The following is a 13,521-nucleotide window of genomic DNA, read 5'->3' as shown; positions in this document are numbered from 1 at the left end:
AAATACAGGATGTAAAGTTGCAGATCCTCAGCTCGTGTAAATCAGCATCATTCATAAGCACATAAGAACGGCCATACTGGGTCAGACTAAAGGTCCATCTAGCCCAGTAACCTGTCTTCCGACAGTGGCCAATGCCAGGTGCCCCAGAGGGAATGAACAGAACAGGGAATCATCAAGTGATCCATCCCCTGTCGCCCATTCCCAGCTTCTGGCAAACAGAGGCTAGGGACACCATCCCTGTCCATTCAGGCTAATAGCCATTGATGGACCTATCCTCCATGAATTTACCTAGTTCTTTTTTGAACCCTGTTATAGTCTTGGCCTTCACAACATCCTCTGGCAAGGAGTTCCACAGGTTGACTGTGTGTTGTGTGAAAAAATATTTCCTTTTGTTTGTTTTAAACCTGCTGCCTGAAGTCAATGTGGCTACACCCATTTACACCTGGTGAAGTTCTGACCCATAGATTTTAGCTATTTTTCCATTAGAATTTTCCTCTCACCCTTCCTCTCTGCTCCTCTCTTCCACAGTCTCTCTTCAAATGATCCCCATCTTGTCCCATGGCCTGTTCTGTTTTTCCACACTACCTTTGAAAAACTTGAATTCTCCTCCTCCCTCGTCTCTGATCCCTTTACCACAGTTCCTCCTACACAGAACATGAACTCCAAAACCATCCCAGCTGGCATCAAACTTTCAAATCCAATGCATTTGAATAGAGACAACTTGAGTCCCCTCTGGGCAATCCACCCATGCTGGTGGGAGCCGCATGGACACGCGTGCCGCAAGACAATGGTGGGGAATCATCAAGAGAACTGATTGGCTGGTTAGAGAGAGAACCGTAGGGTTTTTATAGGACAAAGCAGAGACCTGCCTCCATACTGGTGTGACCTAATAGGCTAAAAGGGGTAGCATCTAGTGGGTGGAATTAATGACACATCCCTCCTACTCTGGCAGGGAACCCTGCACAGGTTACTATTGTGCCACCCATATTACGCTACTGCAGAAGCCAAACAAACCATCAAGCCGCGTTAAAACGAGAGTGAACCTCCCCCCCAGCCTGGATTACTGGAGCGGGTGTGGTGCTGCCCTGAGGACTGGAGGAGAGCACGGGGGGAAGGGGGGGGTTTAAATCTCAATGACGGCAGCACGCCTCAGGCAGAGGGGGGCATCCGGGGGCACCGCGTTCCGTTGGATCTCGTTCCCATCCAGCCGCAAGACCTGGAGCTTGGAAAAGTTCATGACGTCGACGACTGTGCAGAAGCTGCTGATGGAGAATTCTGCAGGGAGAAAAGGAGACAGAGCGCTAAGAGACAGAGCCCACGACTCGCTAGCTAGTGTTCGTACAATCCTGCCGGAAAAGAGCCATGCCTAGGATGGATCCGGACTAACAGCACCATGAGTAGTAATAGTCATAACAGTGGATATGACTAGAATGCCTAGGCACTCTGGTAATATACTTTTTTGGACAGCGCAATGTCTTGCTCCATAGTGCAGACACAGGGCCTTTGAAATTCAGTTGAGAACCATTCTGCCCCCTTTGCCCCCCCACCCCTCCAAAAATCCCTCCCATAACTGAAAACCACACTTGGGCTATCTCAGTGGGGTTTGGAACATGTAGTACTTTGAACCAGGGCTAAGGCTTTCAGAACTGAGTAACGATTTTGAGACAACCTTCAGGAGGCCTGATTTTCAGACAGTGCTGACTGCATGCTCTCTGCAAATCAGGACCCTTAAAGTTGGGCACCCAACAAACGGAGGCTACCAAAATCACTAGCCATGTCTGAAAGGGCAGAAAATGCCCCGGCCCTGATTCTCCTCTCATTTATTCCTGTGTAAATCAGGAGTCACCCCACTGAAGTCAATGGAGTTACGCTCGTGTAGCTGAGGGAGGAGTCAGACCCTGCCCTCCTGTTAACCTTGGGAAGGGGAGTAGATTGCAGAGCAGGGCTGGGTCTGTTTTCCTTACTTCTAGCAAGATCTCTCTGCTAGCAGTGAAGGGGGCTGCTGTGATCCCAGCTGAGTCACTACAGAGCCACAGCAAACCTTGAAAGCCCCCTGTTGTATTGTGGGAGAGGGTGTGTTTTGGAGAGGGGCACGCTCCAGCTTTCCGAGCAGCCTTTGGGAAGGAAGAGAGCAACCAGGGGGCAGCAAAGCTCCAGGACTTGGCGGAGACTTAAAAAATACCTAGCCGGGGAGAGAGAATTCCTTAGCACAGATGTTCCTTGTTTAAAGCTGGGGAGGTGACTGCGCTGCTCACATGCAGACTCGGGAGAACAGTGAGACTCCATTTCTCCAGCACAACAGGGGGACAGTGGGGCAGGGAATAGGCATTGAGCCTCCCCCTGGCCCTCTGTAGCTCTTTCACAGGAGGAGTAGCCCTGACTAATGGTAAGAGCAGGGAAACGTGAGTTCTATTCCTGCCTCTGCTACTGTTTCACTACGTGTCTTTGGTCAAGTCACTTCATCTCTCACTGCCTCCATTTCCCTGTTATTTCTATGACAGCAGCACAGTGTTGCCGTATGTACTGATAAAATGGACTTCCGTATAAGTGCCAAGTACACCATTACAGAGAACTTTGAAGTACAAGTATGCTGTGGAAATAGAACTGATGTATTTATAAATACACGTACAAGTTCTTTCAACCCCCGTATTATAAAAATTAAGCTAATTCTTACAATAGCTGATCTGTTTTTTTCTTTGGACACTGGCCCGTCACGGAGTTGTTGCTACAGAAAAGTATCCATACAAAGGGGCCTTGTATTCTGGGCTTTCCCCAGGTGCTGTGAACAGTCTCCCCATTGCAGCTGGGCCGGGGAGTAGGTCTCCTGCTGCCGGTTGCATTGACCAATCAGAAACGAAGGTGGGGGGGCAAGGCCGCCACCCTCCCTGACTAGTGCGACAGCAGGGCCAGAAAAAAGCCCTGGCAGCTGGAACTCAGGGCTTGAAACCCTAAGCTGGGACAGTGGGTTCCGGGGACCAGCCAGACTCTGGGACAGTTGGGAGGGACGTGATGGTTTCCTACAGCTATTTTGAAAAAGTATTTGCAGATAAAAAAAGTTATTTATTCTTTAAGTACCTTTAAAATGTACTTAAATTCAAGTACTAAGTACAGAACATTTAAAGTACTTAAATACTAGTCTGTAGAGTACCTGAACCTACTTACCTACATGGGAACATGCAGTAGTATCTAAAGGCTCCAACCAAGATCCAAGCCCCATTGTGCTAAATACTGTCCATACATATAGTGAGAGACAGCCCTTGCCCTAAAGAGCTTCAGAAGACAAGACAGTGAGTGGGTGAGAAGGTTAAATGACTTGCCCCAAAGTCACACAGCTCGTTAATGGCAAAGCCAGGGGTCAAACCAATCTCTCCCCAAACCTAGTTCAATGCCCCATCCGCTGGTCCACACTGCCTCAGCTTCAGTCATTAGGATTTGTAAAGTTCTTTGAGATCCTTGGATGAAGACACTAAAGACAAAGTGGTATTGTCCATCGGAGACGAGTCACAGGGAGAATGTTTTCCGTCCAGGAGTTCACAACATCATTATCTTAAAAGCTCAGCAGAGGCTCCAGGTCTGTGTTAAAACAAAACATTGCCTCTCGATTCTGTCGATCTGCAGCATTCCTCATTCACTACAGGGAAATAAAGCTCTTCAGAGAACCCCATTGAATTCTTTCAAGCTCAGCTGCAAAAACAGCCGTAAAAATGCATGACCAAATAAACACAAGGGGTTGAGCGCCAGCATGATTTAACGCCATCTAGGCGCAGACTCAACAGTTGCACATGTTGAAAGCAAACATTTGGGAGTCTGTTCTCGTTTTGCATGTCTGTCACTTCCCAGTGCAGGTCTATGCGTTTCCCCTAAAACAGTTGATGGCATCACTAACACTTAATTTAAGTAAGTGATGCAGGCAGCACAGCTTGTTGCTCAGGTTTCTCTGATATTACAGAGCATCCTGATCGCAGGGCTTGTCAGGGGAGCGAAGCAGGAATGGATTTTTCCAGGCATTCAGCTTAAAAAAAAAAGTTCTGTTTGTTTTCTTATTTCAGTGAATTTCGCCCTGGTGAAAGATGCCAGGTTGATTCTGGAGATGAAAGGCTTCTGTTTAACCACAGAACCTGGGCAGCACAGGAAATGACAGGGCAAGCTTCCCACACACGATGCTTCCACTAACCTGGAGGGGCCCCTTTAGGGGTGTCTGTCTTAAGTGCTTATATGGCCCCCATAACTATAGTAACTGAGCACCCCACATTTTTAAAAAAATGGATTTACCCTCCCAACACTGGTGGGCAGTGCTCTTATCTGCATTGTACAGATGGCAAAGCAAGGCAAAAGAGACCAAGGGTTTGTTGGCACAGGAAAAATAATCCAGAAAAAGGTAGGATGTGAATTTAAAGCAGATTAACTACTCCTGATTCACTCCATGTGTGGATGTTCTTATTCCAGAATAGGAATGCCTTATTCTGAATTAGCATAATCCACTTTGGAGGTAAACTGAAATAAATAGGAGTTAGGCACCTAAATACCTTTGAGGATCTGCATGCAAGCTCTTTGGGGCAGCGCTCTCTTACCATGAGTCTATGCAGCCCCTAGCACACTAAGGTCCCGATCTCGGTTGAGTCTACAAGCAAGACAATAATAAATAATAAGATGAAACCCCTTCAGGGTACTGAACATCCTTCAGAAAATAACATTAATGACTTATGGTCAGCAATGGACCCAGTCTGGATTCGAAGTGGTGACTGTCAGGCGAAAGGTTCCCAAACCCCCCAAAATAGCACATTTAGAATCTCAAACAAGATTTTTCCATTTGCCTTTGAGGGGGGAACCAAATGTTGAACAGGAATGTTGCTCCTGTGACTTGGATGTTTTGGAGAGAAATCTAGACGCTGACATGAGACTTTCCGATGTGAAAGAAGCTGCCCATTACATCCAAGCTGCTTTGGGTGATCCAAGGTTTTAGAATAAACGGGTCCAAAGCAGAATTCCCTGATGGTGCCAAATTGGAGAAATTTTAAAGAGACGCTGATGGCAAAAGTTTAGTGGATCCCAGAAAGGAGGGATAGAGAGTGAGGCAGACAGAAAGGACCAGACAAAACCAAGCATCTTTTCTTCTTTGCATGTGTCTTCTTGGGATCCTCTGAATGAAGAGTCAGCTATGGAACCCAGTAACCTTTGTGTACTGGTTACTGGAGCCCACGATATGGGTTGCTTCAGTTACATGCTGTCACGGACTGAAGGCTTCCTCCTTCCTGTATTTGTTCCATGTGTATTTGTCAAGGCTCCTTCCCCACTCTGAACTTTAGGGTACAGATGTGGGGGCCTGCATGAAAACTTCTAAGCTTAACTACTAGCTTAGATCTGGTCCGCTGCCACCACTCCCAATGTGCTAATTCCCTTCCCTGGGTAGCCTTGAGAGACTTTTCACCAATTCCCTGGTGAATACAGATCCAAACCCCTTGGATCTTAAAACAAGGAGAAATTAACCATCCCCCCTCCTTTCTCCCACCAACTCCTGGTGGATCAAGATCCAACCCCCTTGGATCTAAAAACAAGGAAAAATCAATCAGGTTCTTAAAAAGAAGGCTTTTAATTAAAGAAAAAGGTAAAAATCATCTCTGTAAAATCAGGATGGAAAATAACTTCACAGGGTAATCAAACTTAAAGAGCCCAGAGGAACCCCCTCTAGCCTTAGGTTCAAAGTTACAGCAAACAGAGGTAAACACCCTAGTAAAAGGTACATTTACAAGTTGAGAAAACAAAGATAAACCTAACACGCCTTGCCTGGCTGTTTACTTACAAGTTTGAAATACGAGAGACTTGTTCAGAAAGATGTGGAGAGCCTGGATTGATGTCTGGTCCCTCTCAGTCCCAAGAGCGAACAACCCCCCAAAACAAAGAGCACAAACAAAAGCCTCCCCCCCCCAAGATTTGAAAGTATCTTGTCCCCTTATTGGTCCTTTGGGTCAGGTATCAGCCAGGTTACCTGAGCTTCTTAACCCTTTACAGGTAAAAGGATTTTGGAGTCTCTGGCCAGGAGGGATTTTATAGTATTGTACACAGGAGGGCTGTTACCCTTCCCTTTATAGTTATGACAGTATTGGAAATAGATGGAGATGTTATTAACTAAGTAGCCAGCACGCAAGCTACAGTTTAGGGTTGCATCCCCTCTCCAGTCTGGGCCTGCAGAGCTTCCATTGATGGCAGCTGGTTTCTGGGAACCAATAAGTGACCTTAGGAATGGAAAAAGAGAGGTGGGCCACAAAGACTTTTCAACCAGGAGATGCTGCCCCTACAGATGGGACTTCTGCCGTGGCTAGTGACAAGTGGTGTAACGGCCGTATCAAAGTCACAGACAGCATATGCGAGGGAGTCCTCTGAATGAGACCTCACACAGCTCCTGGTGTCTCTTGCGACATGGTACACTACTGTCCCACTGAGCCAGACTAATTCCTTGGCTCTGTTGCTTTCCATTCAGCTGTGTGCACGCTACATTGCACAGGTGTCTGGAAACTCCATAGCCCCTTAGAACAGTGGCCCTGGCGGGCCACGAGCAGGTTTCAGGGGGTCCACCAAGCAGGGCCGGCATTAGACTTGCTGGGGCCCAGGGCAGAAAGCCGAAGCCCCACCGCCTGGGGCTGAAGCCAAAGCCTGAGCAACTTAGCTTCACAGGGCCCCCTGTGGTGTGGGGCCCCGGGCAATTGCCCTGCTTGCTACCCCCTAATGCCGGCCCTGGCTTTTATGTGCAGAAAAACAGTTGTTGTGGCACAGACGGGCCATGGAATTTTTATAGCATGTTGAGGGGGCCTCAGAAAGAAAAAGGTTGAGAACCCCTGCCTTCGAATGTAATGTGCACCGGTAAAGAGGAAGCAGACAGAAGCTAAGCATTGAGTAGGGCAGGGGGAGCCTACAGCAGCAGTCATCGAAGCCTGGAGATGCCAGTCCTGATGGAGAACCGCTGATCAAGAAAGACTATTTATCCTGTGCCCAAATCTCGGATCTGGGATGGCTCAGGGACTGCCACAAGTGAAAAGCATTTGCTAACTGTTCCAACGTGAGCAGATATAAGAACCCCTGTGACAGCACAGACCCTGTTACCCCCGGCCCCATCTGACCCCAGCACAAACCCCATCATCCCACCCTGATGGAGACCCTCCATCAGACATTTGCTCAGGCTTTAGTGTCACTATCACCCAGGACACCCCAGCTAAATCCACACTGGAGTTTCTGGGCCAGTGCAGATGGATTTAGTTCCTGTGCCGAGGAGGCTGCCGGAAAGGCCAGGCAACCGCTCTCACTAATTGTCTGTAACGATGATGCATGCTGGGAGCAGTAGGGTGGAAGAGATGCACTGTGGCACTTTAGCCCCCCAGAGAGGGGAGTGTCACTATTTTTGGCCTCCGGGCCAGTAATGTCAAGCAGCCAGTGCTCCAGCCCAGGAATGGATACAGGATTAAGTTAGGCAGAAGCCCAAATGCATAGACACAAGTGCACTTCATGGGCCAAATTCAAGCTGGAGTGAACTGGTACAACTCCCATGAGTCAAATCAGTCTTGGTGTAAAATGACAGCATATGTTACGAGGTGCATGTAAGTGGCAAAGTAGCAAACCTTGCGCTGATCTGGCATTCAGAAAGCAGCCTTTGCCCATGCACGTAAATGGGAAGGTGCACCTACACCATTACCCATATTCCCAGAGTTAGCTTCAGGTCTGATGTAAGCAGACACAATCCCCATTCGGTTTAATAGGAGTTGTGCTCACTATTCAGGTCTGAATCGGGGCCCCACAGACTTGCACGCCCACTGAGTGCCAAAGAGTGGCGTAAGTTACTCCACTTTGCCACTTACCCCTCCTTCCGGACTAACCCTGTGTCATCTGGACCCAACTCTGCTCCCACCCACACCATTGACTTCAGCAGAGTCACTCCCCATTTACACCCACGTAAGTGAGAACGGAATCAGGTGCATCACTTGCACCACAGTTTACATCCCGGTGGAGGGAACCAAATGTACGTCTCTAGGATTATTCAGCTGTGCACCAGCGTGAGGGGGAGCAGAATATTGTCTTTCGGCTGTCATGCAAAGGATGAGTTTCTTTCTGTTCTTTTCACACCTTTTTTGTTGTGCTTTTTTGCTCTTTACACAACAAAAGTTTATATAAAGAAACCACATGGGCGCACAGCTGGGTCCCAAATAACTGTGTTTACTCGATGTACACAAACACACCAGACCTAGCCACCTACACGCTGCTGCTCTGACTGGCTTCTAATATAGTGAGCACCACGACAGTGTTCTCAAAATATTTAAAGGGATACTATCCTATTCTTATACATTATGCTTTCTTATGTCCTCTTCTCTCAGTGGCATCCCCCATTCTCAGTGCAGCCACATCACTTGTGCCTAAGATGACCTTTGTCATCTGACCTCTGACCATTTAATTCAGCTAGTATTTTTTTATTCATTAATATATCTCAATCTCGAGATTTCTTCGCCTTTAAATTCTCTGTGGAGTTCTACCTCAGCTTGCAGAATTTAAAAAGATAATCTCACAGACACGAGAAAGCCTTCCACTGAGCAAAAGGATAACACCTTGCACCTACCAGAGCACCGTGCATCCCAGCATCTCAAAGCACTTTACAAAAGTACCATGTAGATGGGGCAAACTGGGACACAGAGTAGGGAAGTGACTGTCCTAAGGCCACACAAGAAATCAGTGGTAGAGACAGCAATGGAATTTAGGTTTTCTGAATCCCAGCCCCTCTGCTCAGGCCATTAGACCAGGCTGCTTCCAACAAACAGTGCCAGAACCTGGCTCCCCATCTCCCTACCCCTTGTCCTGACCATTTGACACTAGGATCCCCTAGCATCAAGAGGGTGCTGTTGGGAGGCTGCTCACCATTGATTTGGTTCCCTTGGAGGTAGAGGTTCTCGAGGTTGGTGCTAACCCGGGGGATCTTCTGGAGCCTGTTATAAGACAGATCCAGCTCTAGGATGCTGCTGGTGTTGAAGGTGTTGGAGGAGAGCCCATCATTGGTCAGGCTGTTGTGGGACAGCCTGATATAGAGCAGCTTGGGGGACACTTTGAAATACTCATCAGGGATGGTGTAGATGTAGTTGTGCTCTAGGTAGAGCTGCTCCAAAGAGCTTGGGAGGCCATCGGGGACCTTCCTGAGGTGATTGTAGCTCAGGTCAACAAGGATCAAGGACTTTAACCCTTTGAAAGATGCTCCTATATCATGGATCTGGTTGTGGCTGAGATACAGGGCAGTAAGGTTCTCCAAACCCTCCAGAGCGTTGGATGGGATCCTGGTGATCTGATTGTAAGCCAGGTGGAGTTCTCTCAGGGACCTGGGCAGGGGGCTGGGCATCTTGGTCAGGTTGTTGTTATCCAGATACAACCTCTCCAGGTTCTTGAGCTTGGCAAAGACCCTCTTGCCCATCTTCTCACTGGTTATCTGGTTGCCATGCAGCGCAATCCATTCCAGCGTTGTGGCGTTGTCGAAAGCCCCCTCTTGGACGGTGGTGATCTGGTTGTTCTGGAAGTAGACGTACTTCATCCTGGAAGGCACAAAGGGAAGGTACCTCAGGTTGCGGCTGTCGCAGTACAACGCCGTGGAGAAGTTGGGGGGGCAGTCGCACTCCTGGGGGCATTCCCGGGAAACAGGCTCAAGGATGGGCTCCACAAAGGGGGACCCAGGTGGGACATAAGGGTAATGGGGGACCTCATCCTCGTAGTATGGCATGTAGTTATAGGACGACGCCTGGCTGCGAAGGTACTGATGCAACCAGTACATATCTTCTTCATCTTCATACTGGCCATGGGAGACCCCACACAGCCCAGCTACTATCAGGACAGAAGCCCAGTGCATTGTGCAGAACCTCATGGAACCTGTATGGAAGTGGGAAAAATATGAGCAACTTTAGGTCAGGCACAAGTGACTAGAAATAGGAAGCAGGAGGGAGTTTATCATGGGGAGGCATGGAGCCTAGAGCGTTGGAGAGGGAATCAGGAGACCTGGGTTCTATTTCTGACTCTGTCACTGGTTTTCTGGGTGACCTTGGACAAGTAACTTCCCTTCTTTTTTTGTCTCAGTTTCCCCATTTTTAAAATGGGGATAATGACACTGACCTCCTTTGTCAAGTGCTTTGAGGTCTGCTAATGAAAAGTGCTATAGAAGAGCTAGGTATTGTTATCATACCATTGAGGGAGGTGGCCCTTGAGTTGCAGTAATAGAGAGAGCTGGATCCAATTCACCATCCTTTCATTTGCTTTTTGTGAACATTCATGCCAGTGACATTTTGATCATGATAACTTATTTATTATGAATAATAATAATAATTAATAATAATAAATAATTAATAATTTTATTATTACAGTAGTGTCTATAGATGCTACAAATGAGATTGGAGCCCCATTGTGCTAGGAGCTGTACATTGTAAGAGTTCCTACTCCAAATATATATAGACAAGAAGTACACAGGATGGAGGAGAGACAGAGGCAGCAGGTCAATGACAAGCTGAGATGAGAACCCAAGATTCCTGACATTGCAAATATATTTAATGCACATGGACCTGTATAAAGATTTGCATTATGAGTGATTGCTTGGAAGCTCTTTAGGTGTCACCCAATAAGGAAGCAGAAACAATACCTTGTGACTTAAGTGACCAGTTAGACCCCATGAATAGCAATTGTTTGAAGTGACAAATAGTCAAGATGAAACCCAGAGGCTGAAGTAACCATTCATCATCGACTTTTGCTTAGCAAACACATTTATAAAGATCAAAGTCTATTCATGGATAATTTGCAAGCAGAAGAAAAGGGGCTAAATTAGTGACATGAAATTGTTGCTGTTAATATTTCATCAGGCTGCAGTCACAGACCCTGGCACCTGGATGCAATGAGACAAAAGCTGTTGGCTGGGGAGGAGGCCTGTTGGAGAGGGTTTTGGATTGGGACTCAGGAAACCTGGCTTCCATTCCTGGCTTTGTCACAGACGTCTTTCGTGACTTGGGCAAGTGACTTAATCTACCCCACGCCTCAGTTCCACATCTGTACAATAGGATTAATAGAATCATAGAAGATTAGGGTTGGAAGAGACCTCGGGAGGTCATCTAGTCCAGCGCCCTGCTCAAAGCAGGACAAACCCCCACTAAAACATCCCAGCCAGAGCTTTGTCAAGCTGGGCCTTAAAAACCTCTAAGGATGGAGATTCCACCACCTCACTAGGTAACCAGTTCCAGTGCTTCACCACCCTCCAAGTGAAATAGTGTTTCCTAATATCCAACCTAGACCTCCCCTACTGCAACTTGAGACCATTGCCCCTTGTTCTGTCATCTGCCACCACTGAGAACAGCCGAGCTCCATCCTCTTTGAACCCCCCTTCAGGTAGTTAAAGGCTGCTATCAAATCCCCCCTCACTCTTCTCTTTTGCAGACTAAATAAGCCCTACCTCAATAATACTGCCCTACCTTCCCATTAATGACAGTAGGTTTTGGCACACCATGGCCATGAGGGCCGTATAACCACCCACACAGTGGCTTACACTCTTTCCTGAAGGGAGGGGATAATGACCCTGCTGACTGAGGCATCTTCCAGTATGTACCAGAAAGCGCTTGATCAGCACTCAACGGCCTGGCCTTATTGTCATAGAGTGACCAGCAGGATGGAGAGGGGGCTGCTCCCAGAGGGTTCCAGCTACTCTGAGCATGGTGTGAGTCCAACTTATTGTTAAGGTCTGCTCTGCGGAGGGAGAAGGCTGCCCTTGTGCTTACAGCACTGGCCTGGGATGTAAGAGACCGGGCTTCAACTCCCACCTCTGCCACAGTCTTCCTGCGTCACCTTATCTCGCTCTGGGCCTCAGTTCCCTATCTGGAAATGAGGATAGGAATAACACTTCCCATTCTTTCTCTGTCTGGTGTATTTAGACTGTCAGCTTTGTGGGACAAGGACCGTCACTGCCCGTATGTACAGCACCTAGCGCAACGGGGCCGTGCTCTTGGCTGGTGCTACTATAATCCAAGTAAGAGTGGAAGATCAGAGGTCCCCTTACAGGCATGCCCAGGCCCTTGCAAAGCTGTGAAATTGGTGCCTGCTGGCCATTGTGATCTAGATTTGCTGCCCCTGCAGACAGCCTGTCCAAACTGGGCCTTTGGCGGGGGCGTCCCCAGACTAATTATCACAGGAGACCTCTGGGTTACTTGTAGCAGGCCTGACAGCATCCATAGCCCTGGCTCAGACATACATACAGAACAGAGCTGCAGGAAGGGGGGCGTTATTTATAGCTTCAGCCCTAATGAGGAATCCCGGCGCTCCAGACAAAGAGGGTACAGTCCTGCTCTGAGCCAGACTGCGCATCGCCACCTAGGCACACTGCTGGCTGGCAGGCTGCTCGTGTGGGAAGAAAAGAGGGATTGAAACACTCCGTGGCTGGGCTCTTGGGTTTCTTCCATTTTCCATACGTACAGGAGTTCCGGCAGTCGATGGGGCCCGTGAAACTGAGTCTGTGTGTGGTGCAAGAGCTTGGCATGCAGACTGCTTCAGAGAGCAGCTCTCCTCCTCCTCCCATTCCAGGGGTACCTTGATGGGTAAAATACTAGTCCTATTTCCCGATAAATGGGCTTCCTCCACCCCCACTAAAGGCCATCTTTCCCACTGTATAGCACCATTCCTAGGGAGTCTGATCCCTCTATTTGGCACAATTCCTAGGAGTTCTGTCCCCCAATTTGGCACCATTCCTAGGGGGTCTGTCCCTCCATTTGGCACCATTCCTAGGGGGTTTGTCCTCTAATTTGGCACCATTCCTAGCGGGTCTGTCCCCCCTATTTGGCACAATTCCTAGAGGGTCTGCCCCAATTCCTAGGTCTCTCCCACTATGTGGCACTGTTCCTAAGGGGGAATCTCCACTATCCACTATTGTTCCTGGGGGTACCTTCCTGCAAGTACACACCATTCTGAGGCGGTCTTTCCCTCAATCTACCCGTTCCTAAGGAGTCTCTCTGGGGTTTGTCTCTCAACCTACAGCCCCCTTCCTACAGGGAGCTTTCCACTGTCCAACCCCATTTCTACGGTGGGGTCTGTATCCCTTTCATGTGTAGGATAACACAAGTTTAACTTCTTCATCTGTCAGCATGAATAAACTGGTCCCAGTTCCACTGGCTGCTAGTCTAATTGGGATTGTGCTGCATAGGGCACCTTGCTGGAACAACCAGAGTCAGACAGCATGAGCTTCATCCATTGCCACCTTCTCACCCTGTTAACCAGATAATAGCCCTCATCTAGAACCGAATGCAGAGCCAGGTAGATGTGCTTGGTGGAGGAGGTGGTGGTTGGGGGTCTGGAGACTAGAGTCTGGCATGAACAGGGCCGGCTCCAGGCACCAGCTTAACAAGCAGATGCTTGGGGCGGCCAAGGGAGAGGGGCGGCATGTGCGGCAATTTGGGGGCGGCAGGTCCCTCACTCCCTCTAGGAGTGAAGGACCTGCAGCTGAACTGCCACCGCCGATTGTGGGTTTTTTTTTTTTTT

General features: G+C 48.4%; 1 protein-coding gene across 1 annotated transcript in view; it reads right to left on the bottom strand.

The window, feature by feature from the left end:
* Positions 1 to 561: 561 nt before the first annotated feature.
* Positions 562 to 13,521, bottom strand: part of LOC112118417 (fibromodulin) — a 16,617-nt gene continuing 3,657 nt past the window's right edge. The window contains exons 2-3 of the mRNA XM_024216711.2: positions 8,896 to 9,888; positions 562 to 1,275 (exon numbers count right to left, since the gene is read on the bottom strand). Of these exons, the coding sequence (XP_024072479.2) occupies positions 1,124 to 1,275; positions 8,896 to 9,883 (1,140 nt within the window). The 5' untranslated portion in view covers positions 9,884 to 9,888 and the 3' untranslated portion in view covers positions 562 to 1,123. The remainder of the gene's footprint in view (positions 1,276 to 8,895; positions 9,889 to 13,521) is intronic.

The sequence above is a fragment of the Terrapene carolina genome, unplaced genomic scaffold (assembly GCF_002925995.2).
Source record: "Terrapene carolina triunguis isolate 2854851 unplaced genomic scaffold, T_m_triunguis-2.0 Scaffold199, whole genome shotgun sequence".
NCBI lineage: Eukaryota > Metazoa > Chordata > Testudines > Emydidae > Terrapene > Terrapene triunguis.
Note: the sequence above shows the minus strand (reverse complement) of the source record. Positions and strands in the feature narration are given on the sequence as shown.